Source organism: Cydia splendana, chromosome 10 (assembly GCF_910591565.1).
Source record: "Cydia splendana chromosome 10, ilCydSple1.2, whole genome shotgun sequence".
Classification (NCBI taxonomy): domain Eukaryota; kingdom Metazoa; phylum Arthropoda; class Insecta; order Lepidoptera; family Tortricidae; genus Cydia; species Cydia splendana.
The window spans coordinates 5,314,377-5,337,729 of record NC_085969.1 but is presented as its reverse complement, the minus strand read 5'-3'; the positions used below and the strand labels follow the sequence as shown (position 1 = coordinate 5,337,729).

The 23,353-nt window shown below is 36.4% G+C and overlaps 2 protein-coding genes across 2 annotated transcripts; both read left to right on the top strand.

Annotated features, from left to right (window-relative positions):
- Nucleotides 1-1,106: 1,106 nt before the first annotated feature.
- On the top strand, nt 1,107-4,604 carry LOC134794130 (uncharacterized). Its single transcript, XM_063765837.1, has 5 exons — nt 1,107-1,246; nt 1,731-1,781; nt 2,482-2,568; nt 3,539-3,772; nt 4,467-4,604. Exons 1-5 carry the CDS (start codon nt 1,211-1,213, stop codon nt 4,494-4,496), a joined length of 438 nt encoding a protein of 145 aa, XP_063621907.1. The 5' UTR covers nt 1,107-1,210; the 3' UTR covers nt 4,497-4,604.
- Nucleotides 4,605-11,105: 6,501 nt separating this feature from the next.
- On the top strand, nt 11,106-21,775 carry LOC134794129 (uncharacterized). The gene is made up of 5 exons (XM_063765836.1): nt 11,106-11,216; nt 17,326-17,406; nt 18,261-18,380; nt 19,538-19,768; nt 21,657-21,775. The coding sequence occupies exons 1-5, from the start codon at nt 11,181-11,183 to the stop codon at nt 21,738-21,740; spliced, it is 552 nt and encodes a 183-aa protein (XP_063621906.1). The 5' UTR covers nt 11,106-11,180; the 3' UTR covers nt 21,741-21,775.
- The last annotated feature ends 1,578 nt before the right edge of the window (nt 21,776-23,353 follow it).

Below are 23,353 nucleotides of genomic sequence, written 5' to 3'. Positions count from 1 at the left end.
TTCCTTCCTTTTTCCTCTCTAAAGAAACTGCGACTCATTATTCGAATTCGGCGAAGAAATGTCGGATCTCCCTCGAGAGTTAACTTAGAAGGAAAAAGGACGGAAGTTAACGAAACAACTTAGTTTTATTAAATCTAGAAAGTGCTTTTACATTTGTAAAAGAGGCCTAATTATTTTTGTACCACTGGGAATGGTTAAATTACGCTTTTTTACAACCACTCCCAGGTCTCAGACTCCAGGTCCCACGTCAGCCGTTGTAAATAAAACATGGCTGTATGGGGACTGCTTCGCGGCCCTTCTAGTCATTGCGCCTGCAACACAGCACCGCAAACCATGGCGCACCTGTTGGCATGCCCCGCGTGCCCATACTCCTGCTCGGAATCTGGCCTGCAGAGGGACGCGACGGTCATTGCTGTCAGCACCGCTGCTTTCTGGGCATCAACAGTTTAGAGTTTTAGAGGAACCTGGACACGAGAGAAGAAGAACAACCACTCCCGTCAAAGTCAAAATCTGCAAATCTCAGTTATCGACATGTTTTTCTTTTGAGAGTGACAATGAAAGTAATGTAATCCGGGAAATGCGTTGGAATTATCTTTAAAGTTATTTAGGGTTCTGTAGTCAACATGGAAACTTTTAGGTATGGTTTCGCCATGTTTATATATTTATCTATCCTTCTGTCTGTCCAAAACTTGACTTAACCCTTATGTTGGTCTATGTCTCTGAGGAGTAAAGTAAATTATGAAATCTTCAAAAATATGTATCCCTCTCGTCTTACGTACGTCATGTGTAAATACATGACGTACGTGAGCTATAGCCCGGATACGTTTTTTTTAAATTTACGCTAGTTCTGGTGTGAGGTGTCTTATACATCTTTCAAAAACAATGATTGTCGGTGTGCACACGTGTGTGACAATATTTTTTCAATTCAGGAATCTGTATCTCTTCAAGTATTTTATGTACCTATAATTAGAATTCTTAGATCAATGTGCCATATTTTTTATGTTTCATTTATTATTCATTGTTATTTTCCTTACATTTAACACAAACGCAGTTCAACAATCCCGTTTATATAAAATGTCACAACAAGTCTTTTCCAAGAATGTTCACCTTTGACTTCAGATAGACTTGTTTATAAAATAGACTAGTCGTTATAGCTTGATAAATTTCTCCAGCTCAGTTCCTCATCAACTGTTGTGCATATCGTGCAAAAATGTTTAAAATATTCGCGTTGTTTTTGATTTGTTCGGTTTGTGTATTTTTGTTTATTACATATAGATTGTAATCACAGTTTGCGCGCGCATTTACTAGGTTTATTTGTGATTTTTAATGGTGATGCGGTTAAACTTTAAATTATTTGTTGTTAAAAAGTAAATGAGAGTTCGAGACAATTAATACGAAAAAATAGTTAATGTGAAGCCGTGTAAAGTACATATCATTTGAACCACTTGAAATGAAGTTGTACAGTAAAATAACCTGAATTTTCTGAATGACTTTGGTTTTATTTTATAAAAATGTAAATTGAAACTTTGCCCATATCCATTTTTCAACGCATGTGCATAAAATGAATTACTGTAAAGGTGAAGTTCGGATGGCAACCGCAGCTGCATTACTATGTTAGTTGCCATTCGAATGTCACCTTTAGTCTAGAAGATATGAGCGTCATTTGTTTATATCTGTTTAAATATTATTACGAGTATTGACACTATTGACATTTAAATATATAATTTCAGATCGTAAATGCTGACCTACTGCAACAACAAAGGCGGAAGGGAGCCACATTGGTAACGTACCTACTGGAATTTTAATTATTATAGCAATTAAATATTGAGGAAATGGATTATTTTTATTTTTCAAAAATAATGTAATAATGAATTTACATTTAAATAATGACTAATTAACGCTAACTAGCCTATTCTAGCTACCGACCTATATAATCCGACCACTTATGGTGGGTGTTAAGAAGTTAACCGCAGCTTGAATGCTTTTATCTCCTTACTAAATAAGTAAATATCTTAAACTGGAGAGAACGAACCGAAACTCTTCTCTTTATCACTCTTCTATATTAGTACGATAGAGACAGAGTTTCATTTCGTTTATCTGCGAACGATTGTAATCTTGGCAAGGCCCTCTGCTATGTGGTAGAAGTAATAGTTCGAGGGTTCGCGATTAGATAGTTTAGCGCCTGACACTCTGACATCGGCAAAGAATAAGAAACCGACATAACAAATATTACAATTGCGACTGTTCGTTGTGTAAAGGCAACAAAAACAAATGAAACAAGGGAAATTAAAATAGTTTAGATGAGAAGACAACAAGAAAAACACGCTATGGAATCGTTATAACACTTATAACAAATAAAATAAACTATCATCTTTGTACCCCATCCTACATTACTTTCAAATTGAGTTTCTTGACTATTCTTGTATTTTATGAAGATAACAGCTAATTCCTTGTTTAAAAAGTAATATTTTATACTTTCAGAAACCTTTATCAGCCTGCTGTGATATTCCGGAGTTAGGAGACTCTAAGCATTTAGCAGAATGCTCAAATCCTAAACTGCCTGGACCAGTAAGTAAAAAGTACCTTCTCATATTTATTTTAAGCTTTCGTGAACCTTTCATGATTTTCACACATTATTTTTTCTTTCTTTTGACGTGATGACGTCTTATAAATCGATGAACACCGGTAGCATGCACGAAAAAGTGTCACGTTGTGAACAGATCTCCATGGTAACGTTGTGAACAGATCTCCATGGTAACGTTGTGGACAGATCTCCATGGTAACGTTACGGCCAAATTATGCAATTTTTCATCAATGTTTTCTTATGACGTTATCACGCAAAATTATCGTCCGTAAACCGACTTTACAGACAACCATTTTTTTATTACAACAAGTTTATTTAAACTAAAACAAGAAAAAAATCACAAATTATTATTTAGGTGCTTTAACAGGACTTCATCGCGAATATTTAAACTTTAAAATTACCTTCGACGTTTTGAGGAAGTCCTTGTCCACATGGTCTCGGAAAAAGATAAATTATTGGGTCCCGTTAAAGTAAATAACAACATATTTATGTTAGTGATAAAACAAATATAATTCGCGCATATTTTATCTAAAAATATACAATGAATCACGTCTCAATAAGAACTTGATAATCTTTAATTGTTGCCCAGATATAATTATTTATCTATATATTTTATATTTATAGACCAAGGATCAAGGATCATGGTTCAATAAAATGTTCGTCAACAATTGACAATGAGTAATAATAAACGCATTACAACATATTTCCGGCAATAAACTGTAATAAAATATACACACAGGTGTAATCATAGTATATATTCGACACAAGGCCCTTATGGGTTGTTATCTACGAGATCAATACTGCTTTGTCCTGAAAGGTTGATTTCTATTCCTCCATTAATTCCTTAAAAAATATCGAAAGAGTTCTTCCATTGCGTACAGTACTGCGTCATATTGTAACGTATAAAATAATGCGCATGTTGGCACCAAAGCATAAGAATAATTTTTTTTCCAGTGCAACGACATCCAATGCGTCTTTGAAAAGTCAGGCTTCCTCATCGATAAAAACACTCTCAACAAAGAGGCGTATCGCGCTCACCTGAAGAAATGGTCAGAGGCAAACAGTGGCTGGTCGCAAGCCGTCGACCGAGCTATAACCGACTGCGTCGACAAGGACTTGAGACAGTACCTTGACTACTCCTGTAAGGCGTACGATGTCTTTACTTGCACTGGCATCGCTATGTTGAAGGTATGTCTACCAAAACTACATTTTTTAGAAGAGACGTGTTTTATCGTTATTCGTCAACAGATGGTGCTAGTAGTAGTCCTATTCAAGAGTAACGCCACTGTATCGGCGATAGTTTACGCCTCACACCGCTAGATGTCTCCGTCAATTTCCTTGATAAACTACAACTACCACACTACTACTAGGTTTATGCGTACTGTGCGATTTAAGAGGAATTTCCTTCCGCGGACGCTCCGGCTGTGGAATGAGCTCCCTTCCGAGGTTTTCCCGAGGGTCTACAGTATGGGGTTCTTCAAAAAAGGAGTGTACAGGTTTTTAAAAGGTCGGCAACGCGCATGTAACACCTCTGGAGTTGCAGGCGTCCATAGGCTACGGTGACTGCTTACCATCAGGCGGGCCGTATGCTTGTTTGCCACCGAAGTGGTATAAAAAAAAATGAGTGGCGTTCGCAGCCGCATTACTGTAGCGATTAGAACGTTCACATCACCCGTGTCAAGGCCGCAGCTGTAACGCCGCAACAGTTGCTATCCGAATGTCACCTTAATACCTATACACTTAAAAATTGTCGACATCCTGTCCACATATCCGTATGTCATAAATTATGACATTATGACTCATAATAGAAGTTAATTAAATATGCATAGGTAAGTACGTAAAAAAAAACTATTCCTTATTTGTTGTATTTTTTTTCTTTCAGAAATGTCCGGAATCATCTTGGAAATGCTAAACGAAGGCACATACTTAGATAAGAGTATTTATTTGAGCAACATCAACAGTAGTAAATCTCCGTCGAAATTATTTAAAATTCTAAATTAATAAATCTAAATATTCTTAATATTTTATTTTATTTCTCCTGTTTTCAGCACTGATAAATAATCATGTACTTCTTTTGTTGCAAATAACTTATGAAGTAGGTACAATTTAGTAACAAGTTATACGATTGGAATTTAATCGACTACGTTTTTTTTTAATATGTAACCTCCTCCTTTTATATAGATTAAAATGTAGCCTATGTCAAAGAGTATAGTAAGTATATTAAGGTCACCAAACAATTTGCACTTAATTCATCAAAATTGACTCAGCTCTTTCTTTCTGCTTGGTCGCAGATGTGTCACACACATAACACAAAAATTGTACATGTCTACTGGATATGCCATATGTCTAATGTCCTCATTGATGACATTGCGTTACACAATTGTACATTTACCCTACCTTGTATTGTCCTTACCTCAGTAAGCTAATTAACTAATTATGCAGTGCAATACTAAATTACTGGTCGCAGGATAAGGAAGAAGTATAATCTAAAGGTAATTAGCTCAAGTAATAAAATGACTACATTGTTATTGGCTATGTGCATGACAGCGATGCCGCCAGGCGCCTATTTCACCACGATAACAATGGACACCTGGGCATTTCTATTTAAAGTTGTACCCCCAACTTTCACTTTAGATTTGGATTTTTTAATAATATTTCCACTCAGAATCACGACCCTCCTAACCATACACCACACTCAAGGGGCATTTTGCGGGCGCGTTTAGAAATTAGCAAATACTTAAATGAATAAATTTTCGAGTTGCCAGAGTAAAGGATGACTCACGCTAGACCGGGCCGGGGCCGAGCGCTCCGTTTTCTATGGAAAGCACCACGTGATCACCGATCAGCCGTCATAGAAAATTACATGTCGAACGTCTCGGCCCGGGCACGGCCCGGTCTAGCGCGAGTAATCCTTTAAGGTATTATTACGAGTATGATTAAATACCAGTTTACAAATACTAAGTGCAAATACCTTATTCTGACAACACGATAATTTATTGATTTATTTGCAAACGTTACTTACTGACGTGCAAAATGCCCTCTCGAGTGCGGTGCATATGCTCCAAACAATGTATGGAAATAGTCATGTGACTTTTCGTAGCATCTGTCATCCCGATAATATTTTTCTTTTCATTTGGACTTTGGAGTTTGTCAATCTACGTTTGTCACCTTGACTATAGTCTATATCTTTAGGTATTTAAATAAAAGTAAACAAAATCTATCCTCAAATGTCTCCTTAAGCCAATTGAGGGTAGATGAAAACATTACATGATCAAATAATGTAGGTTAAAGTCAGGTCGTTCAGTGACAGATCCAGGCGGTTTTGTATTTGGTTGGTTAACCAACCAATTTTATACACTGTATCTTTTAGCTGTAATCATTACTATGTAAACCAATAAATGTTATAACTAGCCGAAAATGTACTAATTATTTGTTTACTTTTATTTAAATACCTAAAGATACAGAGTAGGCCCTGGTCAGTCCGACCTTACCACCATACTGACCTCTATCCCAAATGAACCTCACATTAATTAACTCGCCATTATCTTAGAATTATCTCCGGCCGTTGACCCCATTGGCCAGCCAACGTGTAATTGTCAACGCAAGGCCCCGACACTGATTCTTAGACCGTGGACGCCGCATCCGGACAGTGTATGACTACGGAAAAAGGTAGGTTTGTACATAAATTACCAATCCAACTCTGTTTTATGAAAAAGAATATAGACGGGTTTATCGCGAATTTATTTTATTACCTTTATTTACCGATGTTTCGACACACGTTTCACTGGTCGTGGTCACGGCTAACCTGTAACCTGTAACCTGTGTCGAAACGTCAGTAAATAAAAATAAAATAAATTCGCGATAGGCCCGTCTATATGTGTTCAAAACGCGAAAGTTTTAAATATTATAATTCAAATATTGGTGTGAAACGGCAAAGTTTACATCTCTACATTAAATAATCGGGAATCATGGTTAACTTACGGTATAGTTAATTTTTTTAACGAGTTATCTTGCCCTACAGTTAACCTACACTTAATACTTTTACAAGATACAAGATACAATATATTTATTGATAAAAGTCAATGTTTTACAAGTCAGTAAATAATAAATTAGTAATAATAGTAGGTAGGCCCTGGTTACCTCCAAGACAAATTTTAAGAAACTTGTCATTTGTGAGTAGGTTAATTGCGCTCATACGAGATTCATCATATTTTTGAAAATTCCATCACTTGTCATGTCTTCTGTATAAGTTTTTAGGTAAGAGACGCATTGTTGAATTATTTTTATGCTTACCAACAAGCTATGACTACACCATCTAGTTTTTACATATATAAAGTGCATGGTTGTGGGAATTTCAGTACTTTGTCACTGTGACGCGTGAAACGCCTTGGTCGATGCCGTGGTTGGGATATGTCAGCTCAAACAATGACAAGGTTCTAAAAGCGCTCAGTAATTTTTAAGACCGTCTGAACTGATAGCTGACCAATTCTAAACCTTCGAGCACGGAAATAAGGTTTACTATGCTAGTTGAATCAGTTCTGTAGTATGTTACGGCTCGATTTAAGATGAATGCATGTCTGATGACAAATTAATTGTTTTAGAATAAGGTTTAGTCAAGGTTCTAGATTTGCAACGCCTAGTCATCTTGGTGTTGCGGTTTATAGCGTTGTATTAGCTAAGTTTAGCCAGCTTTTAAAATATGGGCATGTTAGTAAATATTTTAAGTATGTAATTGACGATAATTATAATAATGCTTACTAAGTATAAGCTTTTATTTAACTTGCCGTTGTTATATTGGTTTGTTAAAATGTGTATTGAACCTCATAAGTCATAAGACACAACGGTTCTCATTCTCACAAGACCATTTATTTACAAACAAAGAACATGAATATTTTTTAAGTTATTTAGGATACTTGAATGGAGACGCATCACGTTATGACATTGTTTTTAATGAAAGAATGCCAAAAATGTTTTACATCGGGTTATAAGTTAAAGGTAAACGTACTGGTGCTCGACGCCGTCCCAGTACATGCCATCTTGAAACTTTAGGTAAGTACTTGTCAATTGTCAATAGAAGTGACAGCAAGGTATCATCTATTGGGCATTAGCATGTCGAGCACTAGTACGTTTACCTTACTAGGAGATCATATTCATGTGCCAAAAAGGGATAATTACTTAGAATTTATATTTAATTGTTAGTTTAGTTCTCTGTATATTTTTTTATCTAAAGCAAAAAATAAGAATAAACAACGGTCCATAAGTCGTTGCGGCAATTATGTGTTAACTTCATAATTTCAGTCAGAAATTATGCAAAAGCGTACATCACTTACAATCGAACTGATTTGTGACCCACCATATAACGTTTTCATAATAATTTCACTTTTTACGTCAATGTACTTAATGCCAATGACCTAGTAAATGTTTCACATTGGATCAGGTCAGCAATCAAGTTGTCCGATAGTACTTCATTCCGTTTGTAGCATATCTGAAAAAAAAAGCATTCACAGGACATTTGCACCTACTTTTAGCGATAATATTAAATAATAACAATAGACAAGACTTTCATACAAACAATAGGTGCCTGCAGATGTAGTGCATAATTATTTTTCATCGTTTTTTCACGGAAACGTACGAACGTGTCTTAAATTGCTATTTTAGTCAGTTTCAGTACAAAAAGTACTGAGTTGACTGAAGTTGCATGACAAATACGAACGTTTCCGAGAAAATATGACGGAAATTAATTATTTTACTACATCTGTATATAATCATTATACTCGTTTATATTCGTCAGTTATTCAGAATGAAGCAAAAGCCTACTCAAACGCATTTACGCAAGCTAATGAAATAGATCATTACTATCATTAGTTTCATCCTCGTTAGTGACTTCGTGCGACATATTTTTCCTCTGCCCCATTCAGAAAAAGAGGCATTTCTTAATAGGACATATAAGTCAGTTATATCTTTTGTATGCTGAATAGTAACACTCGTTAGGGTTAAATGTCAGTCTTGTGCTGGTCTAGCATTATGATAACCAAGAATATCGCCTCAGAAAAACTATAGAACTGTGACCTGGATATTCATATCAACTATACGTCACCAGAGTTCACACTTTACTGGTTTATGAATTGATATTGTCCAGGAAAATAGTTTCGCTTAATTATGCGTCAGGCGCAGTTACGCTTAAAGTTTCCGTGAAGATATTTTTCACAATCATAATCATTTAGTCACTGTTCAGTTGCTACTTTAACTCTATTTATCTTATATATAAGTAGTAATCATTATAGTAATCATAATAAATAGTAATCATGTTTACTTCAATAAATTTGCAGAGAAAAACATACGTGTTCTTCTAGTTTGTTCTCATGTTTAGGTAGGTACCTTCAAATTTAAGAGTCGGAGCTTAACGATGTTTTGGCGATATAATTTACTTACACATCATGGACGTTGTCTAGCGTGAGCCCTTATGTGGCTGGCCAGGCCGAACTTGGTCTTAAATACTCTATTGCACACGTGACAATAAAGTTGGCCAGCAGCGTTGAGCGTGTACACGTAGGAGGGCTTAGGTCTCTCTTTCCGTAACTGGCGTTTTGTGTCTAAGCTTGTGAGGCGGTTATCCTCAAACATTTTGACACTGTTATGGATGGTAGAACGCCAAGATGACCTTCTTCCAGCAAGCTCCTCCCAACGCTCAGGATCGATAGCGCAAGCGCTCAGATGCCGTTTGAGCACGTCCTTGTAGCGCAGGTGCTGACCACCGTGCTTCCGCTTACCCACTGCCAACAAAAAAAAAAACAAATATCAAAACCAAAACATTAAAATCAGGTATTAACTATAGTCCTTAAGTAAAACTATGGTCCAATTTTTAACGTTGATTCTTAACGAGCCTTTATGACTTGTACTCGTTACATTTGCTCTTTCTACATATTATATACTAAACATATTACTGCATAACTTCGTCTCGTTGTCAATCATTGTGTCTCAATCAGGGCGTCTCAGTTGTGACTTGAATCATAATTATCATATTAATTAGACATCATCACTCAATGTATTCTTGTCATATAATGAATGATAATAAAGATATAAGTAAGTACTCTTGTTCAATGTTGGTTGGAATAATTGATTCATTCATTCTTAAATAACATCTTCCTCGCGTTATCCCGGCATTTTTTGCAACGGCTCATAGGAGCCTAGGTTCCGCTTGGCAACTAATGCCGAGAATTGGCGTACGCACTAGTTTTTACGAAGCCATCTGACCTTCCAAACCAGAGGGTAAACTAGACCTTATTAGGATTAAGTTGTCCGGTTTCCTCACGATGTTTTCCTTCACCGAAAAGCAACTGGTAAATATCAAATGATATTTCGTAAGAACTCATTAATTGGTACGAGCCGAGGTTTGAACCCGCTACCTCGGGATTCAAAGTCGCACGCTCTTACCACTAGGCCACCAGCGCTCTGATTCATTCATTCTTATTAGGTTTAGTTAATAACTTATTTATAGTGAGCGTTTTACGGTAGGAAGCCTAAGGAGCAATCCTGCCACAGGAAATACGGCGTTTCGCGAACCAAATATTTCCTGAGGCAGGATTGCTCCTTAGGATCCAAGGATGAATTTAGGAAGTGGAGCCAGTAAGATTTTTGATATATTTTATTAGGAAGGGCTCTCAACTTCAACTGGATAAGTACATCGTTTAAGCTGCTAGGCCAAGTTTGGTATCGTTTTCGTATTAATCGGGGATGCCGAATAAATTTATGGTACCTACCTTATGGCACCCAGAGCGCTGGGCCAAAGTAGCAACGGACTGGATTCCACAGGACGGATCTCATGGCAGAGGAAGATTCAAACGGAGATGGCGGGACAACCTCGATACATTCTGTGTGGAGTAGCGGGAGTGTGCATTGGACAGAGCCAAGTGGCGGGAAAGAGGCCTTTGCGCAGCAGTGGGATACACTAATAGGCTAAAAACGTACCTATCATATTAACACCATTTTGAAGAAAAACACATACCAATTTAAAAAAACTTTCTTTAATTAAATCAAGATAATAAGATTAAGAGTATTTTTTTTTCAATCCAAAATTATTTAGGTATTTATATAACAAATATAAAAAGTAATATTATAGAAATTTATAGAATAGGGTCGATAGGTAGGTACCCGGGTAAATGTGCCTAGCACGCTGCTGGCACGCCTCTTTGAAGTCTTTGAACAGCCAGCGAAATATGCTGGACTAAATATGCGCCGGACCTGGGGTCGCCGCTTTTTTCTCGGAGGCGTTGACCTAACTTTGGTATGAAGATAGTTTGAGTCCCGCATACCAACTGGTGGCTGTTTTAGCCCACTGCTCATCCGGCATATGACAAACGTGTCCTGTGCAGTCCTATTTTAGATTTTAAGAGATATTACATTACATAGGTAATACATGTGCAATAACATCACGGAACACTTTAAACCTTTGCAACCAATATCAGATTAAGATCCAGACTAGCATTAAAACACCGTCAATTACCCATCGGCTTCCTCTATGGCGACACCTCACAATGGCTGACCTTACGATGGTGGTATAAAACGGTGTGTCCGCGCACCGGCGTCATTCGTCACCATGTTCAGAGGCTGTGTGTTGTTCGCTGTTTTCCATGTAAGTTACAGTTTATTTACAAAAAAACGAAAAAAAAAAACTAAAAGTGATCGGCGTCGACCTCTCGATGATGATAATCGGTATATATGTACAATACAATGAGTGATAATTTAACTAAAAAAAATGTTTCCGTATGTAAGGTTAATCTTCTTCCTCGCGTTATCCCGGCATTTTGCTACGGCTCATAACTATTTAAGGTATTTAAGGTTAATAAGGTCTACAATCCTTAAAATTTTGTATGAAACTACAAGCAAATATCAGCCCTCGTGAATTATTATATTGTAACCTTAGTCCGATAATTAAGCTTATTTTAAAGACTATGAACTCTAAGTACTAGAAATAAAGTAGAATTTTACTAATGTTATAATTCTGTAATGCGACATGCTAAAGACAGCTCAAAAAAATTGAGATGATAGAATAAAAGTTTCAAAAAATTTGAGCCGACAGAATAAAAGTGTCACGTTAAAAACAAAAAAAACATGACACACGAGTGATCCTGTACACTTGTACAGTATCCGTCTTTTTTCCTTTTAAGGTACGGTACCCTAAAAGTTAGATATATGTAGAACTACCACTTAACTTACGCGGTGGGTAAAAGTTATTAGGTACTTATCTACTTATGGTTAACATCGCATTCATCCAAGGCTTGCCTGTGTGCGATTGATTTGTTTATTGTTAAGTATAATAAATATTTTAAAAAAACTACGCTGTTTTTTACCCTTAGGTCGCATGGTCCGATTGACTAGTCCGATCAATCGGAATACGAATATTATTTTTTCCTGTTGGCTCGATTGATCGGACTATAAGGACTTCTCAAATCCTGTCAGTCCTACTATCGGAGTAATGGGATTTTAAAAGTTCGTCTAGTTCGATCGATCGAACCACGAGGTCGTTTTTTCTTCCTGTTGGATCGATTGATCGGACATAACCTTCGAGCAACACCGGCTTCCGACACATCGGAAGGGAGGGGCCCAAGCGATATCTCACCGTACAAATCTTTCTGCCATTTTTCGCGGGGGGGAAAGGTGCACACAGTCGTACTTCTCACACACTTACATACAGAATTCAATCTGTAATGACGACACAAATACATAGAAAATGACACACGTCAAAGACAAATCTTGCAAACCTCGATCTCTTTTTGTGTACGGACGAGTGACAAGTGTCACAACACGCACACTAACACATTTTCGTTGAAGTATGTTATTGTATTCTGAGAGATGAGAAGTCGGATTTGTCGCTCGACCGATCCGCAATTTGTACTGAGCGAGGAAAATCGATAAATCCAACAATTACATGAGACTAAAATATAATAATTGTGTTTGAATGTAATTAAACGTATGATATGTAAAAAAAAATATTACATGTGAAATGTAACACTTTCTTTTTGTAAATTTGATGTCCCCGACCTCTTTTTATAACAAAAAACCGAGCAAACAGGCATTTTTGTGCAGCAGTGTTCACGCGCGCGTCTGGACTCGGTCTAGTGAAAAATCCAAGTGCAACTAGTTTTATTACCCGCGCTAGATTAGATTGACGCGCTAATCTTGTACCTCGGCAGAGGGGAAATAGTGCGAATGCCGCCTCCCTTCTGCTCGAAGGACATAACCGTAGACTTGATATTTTGCTTAGTCCGGATGACACATAAAGGTTATCTAATCTTAACTCATTAAGTACTAGACATTGGCATTTGATAAACTTTTCTATATTTTATTTGATGCGATGTCAGTTCATAATGTCAACATCTGATCTGATCAATGTCAATTTATTGAACCGGACGGACGGAAGATGGAGGAAATAGATCACAACAAAATTGTATTCTTACGCCGTAAAGGAGGTTGCGTACTACTGAATAAAGGGCATCAATACCATAAAAATAAAACGTATAAAAAAGGGCCGTCAGTATGGACATGCTGTAATAAAAAAACAAAAATGCCGCGGAACGATTACCATTCATGTAAGTTTTAATCAATTTATTACAGTTTAGACCATAATAAAAGTAAATTATGATGTTGTTAGTAGTTAGCGTAAATCACTGTAGCGTCTGCCTCAGAGTAAAAATAAACTATTATCAAAGAATACAGGCTAAATCAATGAGCAGTTTTTAGAGATTAAGGGCTCTTAAGATTATTTGTTAGATCTTTCCCTCGAAATCACTATTTCGTGGTAGTAAAATTCCGCGTCGAAAGTGAGAAAACACTTAGATTACAAAATTAACCATAAAACTACCGGTCGGACAAACAGGAAAAATAAAAATTGTGTGATCGGATTTTAAGAGGATTTTTCAAGCTCTCGTGGTTCGATCGATCGAACTAGACGAACTTTTAAAATCCCATTACTCCGATGACAGGATTTGAGAAGTCCTTATAGTCCGATCAATCGAGCCAACAGGAAAAAAAAATATTCGTATTCCGATTGATCGGAGTAGTCAATCGGACCATGCGACCTAAGGGTTTTTTTACTAAAATTGCAAGACGCATTTTACCAGCCGCGTGAATTACCTAAGAAGTGGTATCACTGTTAAAAATTATGTAATTTTACATGCAAAAAAATTACATAATCCTGTAAAATTCCCGAAAAATCTGGGAAATTTACCAGATTTTTCGGGAATTTTACAGGATTATGTAATTTTTTTGCATGTAAAATTACATAATTTAATTTAAAATTACATAATTTTTAACAGAGACCTAAAAAAAATTTTTAAGATATAGAACTTTTCAATAAAAAATTGCCTAAGGTGCAAAATTTTAATAGGTAATTGAAAAAATATTCGTTTCAATAGCTTAACTGGGAACACCACTATAAATATAAGGCCATATTCGAACAATTAGTGCCTACGTGCCTATAAGATATCATTCATTCATTCATTCTTTTAAAATTATGGCTTCAGCCCAGTGGGGCTATTTCGCCAGTATCAAGGTCGTAGTTGCAAGGTAATACGATTGAAATTGTACGGTTAGTACAAGACGGTGTACGGTGATTTTATTCGCTCTTGTAAAGCGATAGCACCTTTACAAGAAGCACGTGGAGCCAGCCGTTGACTCCAAAATGGTAGTTAAACGCGCTTCAAGATTAATTCTCCATTCACTGCACACTACGACATTAGTTTACTGTATAATAGGCTATCGATATTACACTTTAAACAATACTAATGAGCAATAAACAAAGGAATTGATCACGACGCGTGACTATCAAGATGGCGCTCAAACCGGAAGTCCCTATAAGATATCACAGCAATATGATACCGATCTGTCAGTGTCAAAAGTGACATTTCTTCAACCAAAAACGTCACTTTTGTTGACACTATAACGCTGTGACATCTTATAAGCAGCGGCCGTATAGTCTAGACATGACAATAAATGCAATTAGGTAGGAAATTCATAATATATAAAATGTGTCTAATTTTTACTTAACCCTTTAAAAGGCATAAGCCTGTCAGGAATTATGCAAAATTGAACCCTATTCTCTTCTCTTTGATATAAAATTCAAAATTGGGTGGGAAATATATTCCCTCTGCCTTGTAAAGGCTTAACCTCTTTTTCGTTGTCGCGTATAATTATTTCCTTAGTACACATTTCAGCTATTGTTATTTTTGTCCCATGACCCTGAAGACAAAACTTAGGTACTATGTTTCGCTAACAACCAGACATATACCTACGGGCGAATTTGTGTGCTAAGACTATAATAGTCTTTAGGTATTTAAATAAAAGTAAACAAAATCTACCCTCAAATAGCTACTTAAGCGACGAATTCTTTGAGCGTGTTACCGTAATGTAAATGTAACAGTAATTAAAACGTAATCGTAACGTTAAACGTATTAAGTAGATATTGTAAACTATATGTAGTGGTAATAGGTGATGTTATATACCTACATGTTAATAAGTGATGTGCCTGCTGCATGCTGATTATTAATAATGCACCCCAAACTGGTATGTACCTATGTCCGAGCTCACTGTTTATAAATTTAAATAATATTTAGTTAGTTATACATATATTTCTCGTGTAAGTGAAATGTAATTTCGTATGAGAAATAAAAATAAATATCTTTAAACCGAAGCCAGTTGAGGGTAGATGAAAACATTACTTGATCAAATAATATAGGTTGAAGTCACGTCGTTCAGTGTCTGATCCAGGCGGTTTTGTATTTGGTTGGTTAACCAATAAATGTTATAACTACCCGAAAATTTACAAATTGTTTGTTTACTTTTATTTAAATACCTACAGATACAGAGTATATTTAGGTAAAATGGGGAGTGCTATGTACTATATTTGTATGAGGGTACCAAATAGTACCAATTCTACGCGGCGGAAATAAAGAAGAGAGATCATAAATCATATATTTATAGTAATGTCATGACACAGCGGGGTTGCCAAATGCATCGCAGCCATAGTGTGTGCTTTAGTTTTTAAGACAGGTAATAATATTGTATTGTATAATATGCATGCTAGTTTTTAAGGATCTAAGATTTAAGAAACAGCCAATATTTGCCTCAAAATAAATATTTTTCATTCATTCATAAACTTTTTTAGTATGAGTTAATGTTTTTCTCTGGAAATCATGAAAAAAATAGATATCAATGACAAATGTTCTTGCTGAATTCATATTAATATTATTTATTTTACTCTGTACTCCCCATCGTGAATACCGACACTAATTTTTCGAAACCATATCAACATTTTAAGGAACATTTTGCCAAATTATATTCAATTACATAACAACGTAGTGTAGATAATAGTGATTGTGCTCAAAAGGAGCATTTCCAGAATGGTGCACAATTGCACATCGCTTTCGGTCGGATGATTAGTGGTCCTGGAAATGTTGCCTTTGTGTACTAACTCCTTCAAAATTAACCAAATGGATCCTAACAATAATGTACTTATTGTTTAACTGTGGCCTATTGCTAATAAAATACAAGCTACTAATATTAGTGAATTTGTATGTAAAATCACAAATAGTATTAGCTTGTATTTTATTATGCAATCCCGCCTCTTAGTTTAGTGAAAACGATCCATTAAAAAAAATTAAATTAGTTTAAAACTTGATTGACAGACTGTTATGGGTTGGATTTTTTTCTACATCATATTGTCCAACCTTAATGTCAAAAATATAACTGTCGAGAATTTTCGGGTACTCTCGTGAAAAGGAGTGTACTTACAGGATTCTATACGCGTATGTGACACCTTTGGAGTCACTGATGTCCAAAGGCCACGGTAACCGGTTGGTATTAGGCAGGCTATATGCTCGTAAGCCATCGACGTGTTAAAACAAAAGAACTTTTTAAAACCAAAGGTAGGGGGAGACCGGGAGACTTGGCCACGCGGGAGAATTGGAAATTTTCAATATTAGACTGAATAAAATAATGTTAACATTAATCGAAATCTGCACCTATTATTTTTTGATGCGTGCATTTTATTAAATAATAAAAGGTAAGAAATATTATCCAACAACCAGCATTAAAAAAAATCGCGTGACCAACAATGAAACCGTACAAGCAAAACAATGCCAACTTAGTGCTATGCAGGTGTGGGAAAATCATTATTTGTGTCAAAGTCTAGTGAAAGGTCCCACTATCGCTTACCATAAGGACGAAATTTGCTTATCTTTATATAAAGATTTACGAATGACCTGTCAAAGCGTCCTTATGGCAAGCGACAAAGTGGGACCTTTTGCCTGGGAACGACACATTTAAATAAAACCATGAACACTTGCCAGGCGATGAAGACTTTAGGTCGATGGCCGAAAGTCTGTTATTGTTTAACCTCCTTGTCTTACATAGGTTACGTGACATAACGTACGTATAATGCTGCATCTCTTTTGAAAAAAAATAGTTTTTATTTTTTAGTATTATAATTTAAATAATTATTTGTATATCCTTAGATTTCACGGGCCTATAAATCCCGGTCTTTTGATAGGCTTGCGTGGGGATATAGATCTAACACGTAGAGGCCCTTTGGAGAGCTTTAATGTCATGTAGAACGCCTACTGGAACCCGTTCACAGGCGCAACAATAGACACCCATGCACCGGTCTCAGCAGGCATTGGGACTATTGTAGAAATTAGTTTATTATTATTATTTTAATTTAAATAATTTTCTTTGTTGTTTTTCAGGTGATTTCCGCACAAGGACAATTTCCACCAAGTTTGCCACCAAACATTCCTCAAAAATGTCTTGGACCACCACCTTCCGTTGTAAGGATAGACATGATTTATTTTATCGCAGACCTAAATAATATTGCAGATTTGATTTCTTGAGAATCGCGCTAGTTTAGTACAGCCACCTGCAATAATATGTTACACAACGAAGGCCGCAAAAATATCTGACACGATCTTGTTTGTAGTGGCATAAGAGCATGTCACATATTTTTGCGGCCTTCTAAGCGTGACTGAAGCAAAATATTTTGGCCGTATACGCAGGTAGAGTACTCGTAGATGGCGCTCTACAGGGTCATACTTGTTTAGTAACTTGATTGCCAAAAGTACTACAAACGTAGGTATTTACAGTCGACGTCAATAATATGTTTTCACTTTTGCACATTTTGCCTCCGCCTTTGTAATAAGGCGAAAAATGTTGACAACCTTCGAGCAACACCGGCTTCCGACACGTTGTTGGAAGGGAGGAGCCCAAGCGATGTCTTACCGTACAAATCGTTCTGCCATTTCTTGCGGGGGGAAACGTGCACACAGTCGCACTTCTCACTCACTACATACAAAATCCAATCTGTAATGAAGACACAAAACAGAAAATAACACACGTCAAAGACAAATCTTGCACACCTCGATTGTGTACGGATGAGTCAGAACCTCAGAACACTCACAACACGCACCGCGCTAGTTGTGTGCATGCCCATTTGGGCATGTGCTTCGGCAGAGGGGAAATAGTGCGAATGCCGACTCCCTTCCCGGTGTTGCTTGAAGTTGACAACATAATTACTACATTACTAATTAATGGACGAGGCGATCTACTTCAACTTTTAAAATCGCGGGCATATTATTCTAGTTAGAATTGTTTCATATGTTTAATTTAGAATATTTAAATGTTTCAGGAAAAGCCCCATGAATGCTGTCCCATCCCACCCTTCTTCACGGACGAGGATTTTGCTGAGTGCGGCTTCCAAAAGTTGGATGACAGTGATCCTGATGCCAAACCACGGGGACCACCTGATGTAACCAATAACAATAGATAATAATAATAATTCAGCTTATATGTGACATTCCACGGAAAAAGGTACCTTATGGTGGCTGGCGCTTACGTCGCATAGCGCCGCAATAATATTGAAGCGACGTTAATAATAGCGTAAGCGCCAACCGCCATAAGGTACCTTTACCCCTGGGACGTCACATATACCTCCCACTGCTGGCAACAGGCCTCCTCTCATACGCGAGAGGGCTTTGTCTATAGTCCCCACGCTAGCCCAATGCGGATTGGGGACTTCAGATACACCTTTGAATTTCTTCGCAGATGTATGCAGAGCACATACACCATAACCATTTTATTGAATTATGTAATAAGAATAAAATTTATTTAAGTCGGTCGCGGCAAGTGGGGTAAGGAGAGGCAAGAAGAATATTAAGATAAGATGAACACCTTTCTTGCTTAAACGTGGAGGTTGATTCATAATTAACAATTTGTGATGATTTTGATATGACCGTGACAATCGTCTGGGGTGATTGGTCGCGCATAGGTATCATTTCATTTCTCATGCATCATTCAGCGTGAGCGATCTTCAAAGTCGTATCAAAACGAGATCCAAAAGCATAACAAATTGTTATGTTTCCCACCTATTTAATCTTACAGCTCTGAAAATTTTCAATGTTATTGTCTAAAAACATTCAAAGTTAAAATCTTGATATTTATACCTAGATAGCTGACTGACAATAATTATAATTATATCGCCTTTATGATGATAAAACCAAAATCACTTGCCTTAAAAATCGCTTTCATACGATGGGTTTTTCGTTTAAGTGGCAACATTAGTTCATTCATAATTATAGGTTATCAACTGAAATAAATGTCATAATTTAAGAAAAAGTGACCAAGGCCTCCAGTGCCCCAGGCTGGAATCGAACCAGCGTCTTCTGCTATCGCGGCAGTTGCGAGTTCATAATTTATAGTAGTTTTTCTACTTGAAATAAAAAATAAATTAAAATATTTTCTGAAAATTATTTAATTTATTCAGTCGACGTCAAAGATATGTTTACACTTTTGCACCTTACTCCTTTGTGATAAGGCGTAAAATGTAAACATATCTTTGACGTTGACTGTTCTAATACTTCTGATAGTATAAAATATGTAATTTTTATCTTTCATTATCTATTGCAGTGCTCGAAACAACTATGCATGTTGAAAAAGTACGAGCTCCTCAACGAAGAAGAGGACATTGACGAAGAAGCCATCACGAAGTTCCTAGACGACTGGGCGGCGAAGAACGAAGAGTTCCAAGAGGCGGCAGGCGCTGCCAAGGAACGGTGTGTTGGGAAGAACCTATTCGGACCCCCACAGATCTGCGAAGCTAATAAGATCGTGTTCTGTGTCAGCTCGACTATCTTCGATGTAAGTTGAAAAAGTTTTGGCGGGGTAGAGTTAGACCAACAAAAGTCGGCAGAGATTTTGACAGCACACGCAGTGTCAGTTTTATTTATACGTCATAATTTCATTGAAGTTTGACGTTTAAAATAACACCTGCACTACGTGTGCTGTTAAAATCTCTGCAGAGTTTTCGTGGTCTGACTCTATGACGATTTTATATCAGTGTACATTTCGACCCAGTGATCTATCTACCCCTATCTGACCTTATGGTGTTTGGGATTCCTCACGTCGTTGCATCCTATATGTGTTTTCCTATAAGTGCAGCTTAACTGGTTCAAATCCTGGTAAGGGCGTTTATTTGTGTATTCATCGCAAAATATTTGTTCCTGAGTTATGGATGTTTTCTATATATATAAGTATTTTTATGTGTATATTATATACAGTGTGGAAAGATAAGTCGGGCCCTGGAGGGAAACTACCTTAAATCCTTAAGCTGGCTCATTTTACTTAAAGGCTATATTTTTTTTATTTTTAGTCGGTTCGTGTCCCGGGCGAGGCATGCGAGTTTTAGAAAATCTTTGAATGCAGTTTTGGTTCTTTTTAAAAATAAAGGAATGTCTCCTTTAAGTAAAATGAGCCAGCTTAAGGATTTAAGGTAGTTTCCCTCCAGGGCCCGACTTATCTTTCCACAATGTATATCGTTGTCTAGTACCCACAACACAATCCTTATTGAGCTTACAGTGGGACTAGGTCGATCTGTGTAAAAAAAATGTTCTATAATATATAAAAAAACTGGTATAATTCCAATATCATTCTAATATAGCATGTTCGTGCATGTTTGAATTGGACTGTTTGTTTACCGTTTGTTAAAAAAAAATACGTTCATTCATGTCTTTTGTAAGCTTACCGATAACTTGGGAGTTATTTGGTTTTAAATAATAATACAATTAGATGTACGTTAATCGAACGATACGTATACCTACTACTATAACGGTTGTTGTATAAAAAAAGTGCTTAAAGAACATTTATAATAAATAAAATAAAATAATTAATACTTTAATCAACTAGGTACCGAAAATGGGTGAGTTGGGTGAAATTTGACTTTCAAACCTCGATAAAATTTTCTTTTTACATGTGTAAACTGAATGGTGTATATGTCGCAGTCAAAAGTGTGAACTGGTCAAAAGAACTTTTAACTGATAAAAACAGGCAAAACTGCTTTTGACTGAGCATGTTGGTCAAAAGTAGTTTTACCTGAAAATCATTGGTTAATAGTAATTGTGACTGTTACTATCAGTCAAAAGTACTCCCAGAAATAGGTAGGTTAGGGTTATTTTTTTTTTTGCTACGCCCTAAAAACGAAACTGTTCCCAGAGATAGGTAGGTTAGGGTTATTTTTTTTTTTGCTACGCCCTAAAAACGAAACTGCTGCCAGAAATAGGTATGATTTTCAGGTAAAACTACTTTTGACCAACATGCTCAGTCAAAAGCAGTTTTGCCTGTTTTTGTCGGTTAAAAGTTCTTTTGACCAGTTCACACTTTTAACTGCAACATATATAATAAGTGGTTCGGACCTTTGTATTTTAGTTTGTATTTTATTTTGGGTAGTTCCATTTCATAACTTTGACGATAAAGAGGAAAACCCACCTCACCCCGTAGTGCCTCGTATTTGGGGTGAGAGGGTTTTTCATACAAAGGTGGTTTTGTAAGATTGTTGGATCGATTTTTTTTTATTATGTATATTACTATAGCTCCATTTTAAATTGGAATACATTATTTTTGTAGCAGTAGCCTTAAAAACCCACCTCACCCCCTCTCCATCCTTCTCTCCTCATTCATAACCCATAGCTCCCCGCGAAACCTACTCACCCCGTTTTACGGTACATATTAATTTTACATTATTTTTTCACAGAAATGTCCAACATGGCAAGAAACAGAAGGATGTACAGCATTGAGGACTCATATGGATGACTGCAGACCTCCTTTCCCTAATTAAATAAATATATTTTGTAATTAAAAACTTTTGCTTTGCTTATTGTATTTATTTTTAGAGTAGGCTTTGGCGTTCAAACATGTAAATATACCTTTCGAAATTAATTTTGTTTTTCTGTATTTTTCAATGTATATATTTATATATTTATATAAAATTATAATATATACCTAACTCTCCCTCATTATCCTTATAATGGATGGGCCAGGTACCTATCTCATACTTAAAAAGAGACACCAACTAGCATAATATTGTAAAACTGCTTTTTTCTTTAGCGTAATTTTTATATCGATAAATTCACAAGTAGGGGATAACGTTATATGCATCTGATGAATCTTATTTCTTTTTTATTGATTTAAGTTTCAACTTACCACGTTTTGCCCCCAATTCCGTCTTATACTATCATCTTTTATTTCACTATTATAAAGACATAATATTCTTAAGTATTAGCTCTCCCTGAGCGGGGCTAAAAGTTACCGTGCAAAGTTTTATAATGTTGTAAGGAGGAAAGGAAAAATAGCAATACCTTTATATTTGAAGTGCGTATAAATAATGTCAGGTAACGCGCAGCTCTGGCAACCATTTTGGTTAAATTGGCAACGATGGTTGAGTGTATGTTTTCAGGGGCTGTAAAACGTTACAATTGCAAATATTTAAAGTAATGTGTCTATTTTGGACCGATTCACGTAATACTTTCGTGGTCTGCAGTGAGACTAGTAAGATATCGCATTTTTCAAGTATTTATTAAATTTATTATATTAGTTTTTTGGTTTATCCGTACATAAACTTAGTTTAGGGCAAGAAATATCCTTCTAACGGGGCTAGTGTTCCCAAGAAAGAACCTACATAATACTTTGATCAACCTCATTTCAGTACTATCAATTATTTTTTTCCGAATTTTATCATTTTGACGATGCGCAACTACAAGCGTAGGTCCAAAAGCAGGTAAAAACATTTTAAAAAAATGCAAAAGAAGTAAGAATAAATTTCTATGTTTCTTGATTTGCTATATAGTGCCAAAGTTCATGCTTTCCATAGAAAACGATGCGCTGGAAGCTCCGGCCCGGACACGGCCCGGTCTGACGTGAGTCATCCTTAAACAGTACCTAATGCTATTAAGAATCTAAATATGTAGTTATTTTATTAAAGGCAAGCTACTTATGTTAAATTGATAATTTATTGACAATCTACGCGGAACAACTTCCCTCAAAGGTGAAACAATTTGCCCCAAAACGGGGCAAAATGTTCCGCTCCGAAACATGTCGAAAAATTGCTAAGATATTAGTAGGTAAAAGACTGGTTTGATATTAAAAGAAAAGATAATACCAATACGAGAGATATAATATATCTATAACATTTCGATATTAAAAATGAATTTCATATCAAATTATCATGTTACTTGCTCTCCCCTATTTTTCTTCATGTTCAGCGCGTATGCGCCCACTGTTGTTGGGCATACGCCTCTCCAACTTTCCTCCACGCAGCCCGGATTCCTACATTTCTCCTCCATAGTGGGCCCGCAAACTTTTTAATATCGTCCTCCCTGAACAGTCTGTCTTGCTCGGCTGTCTGTCGTGAACTGATGTGATCTGGTCCTCTTGTCGTCATGTCTAATTTTG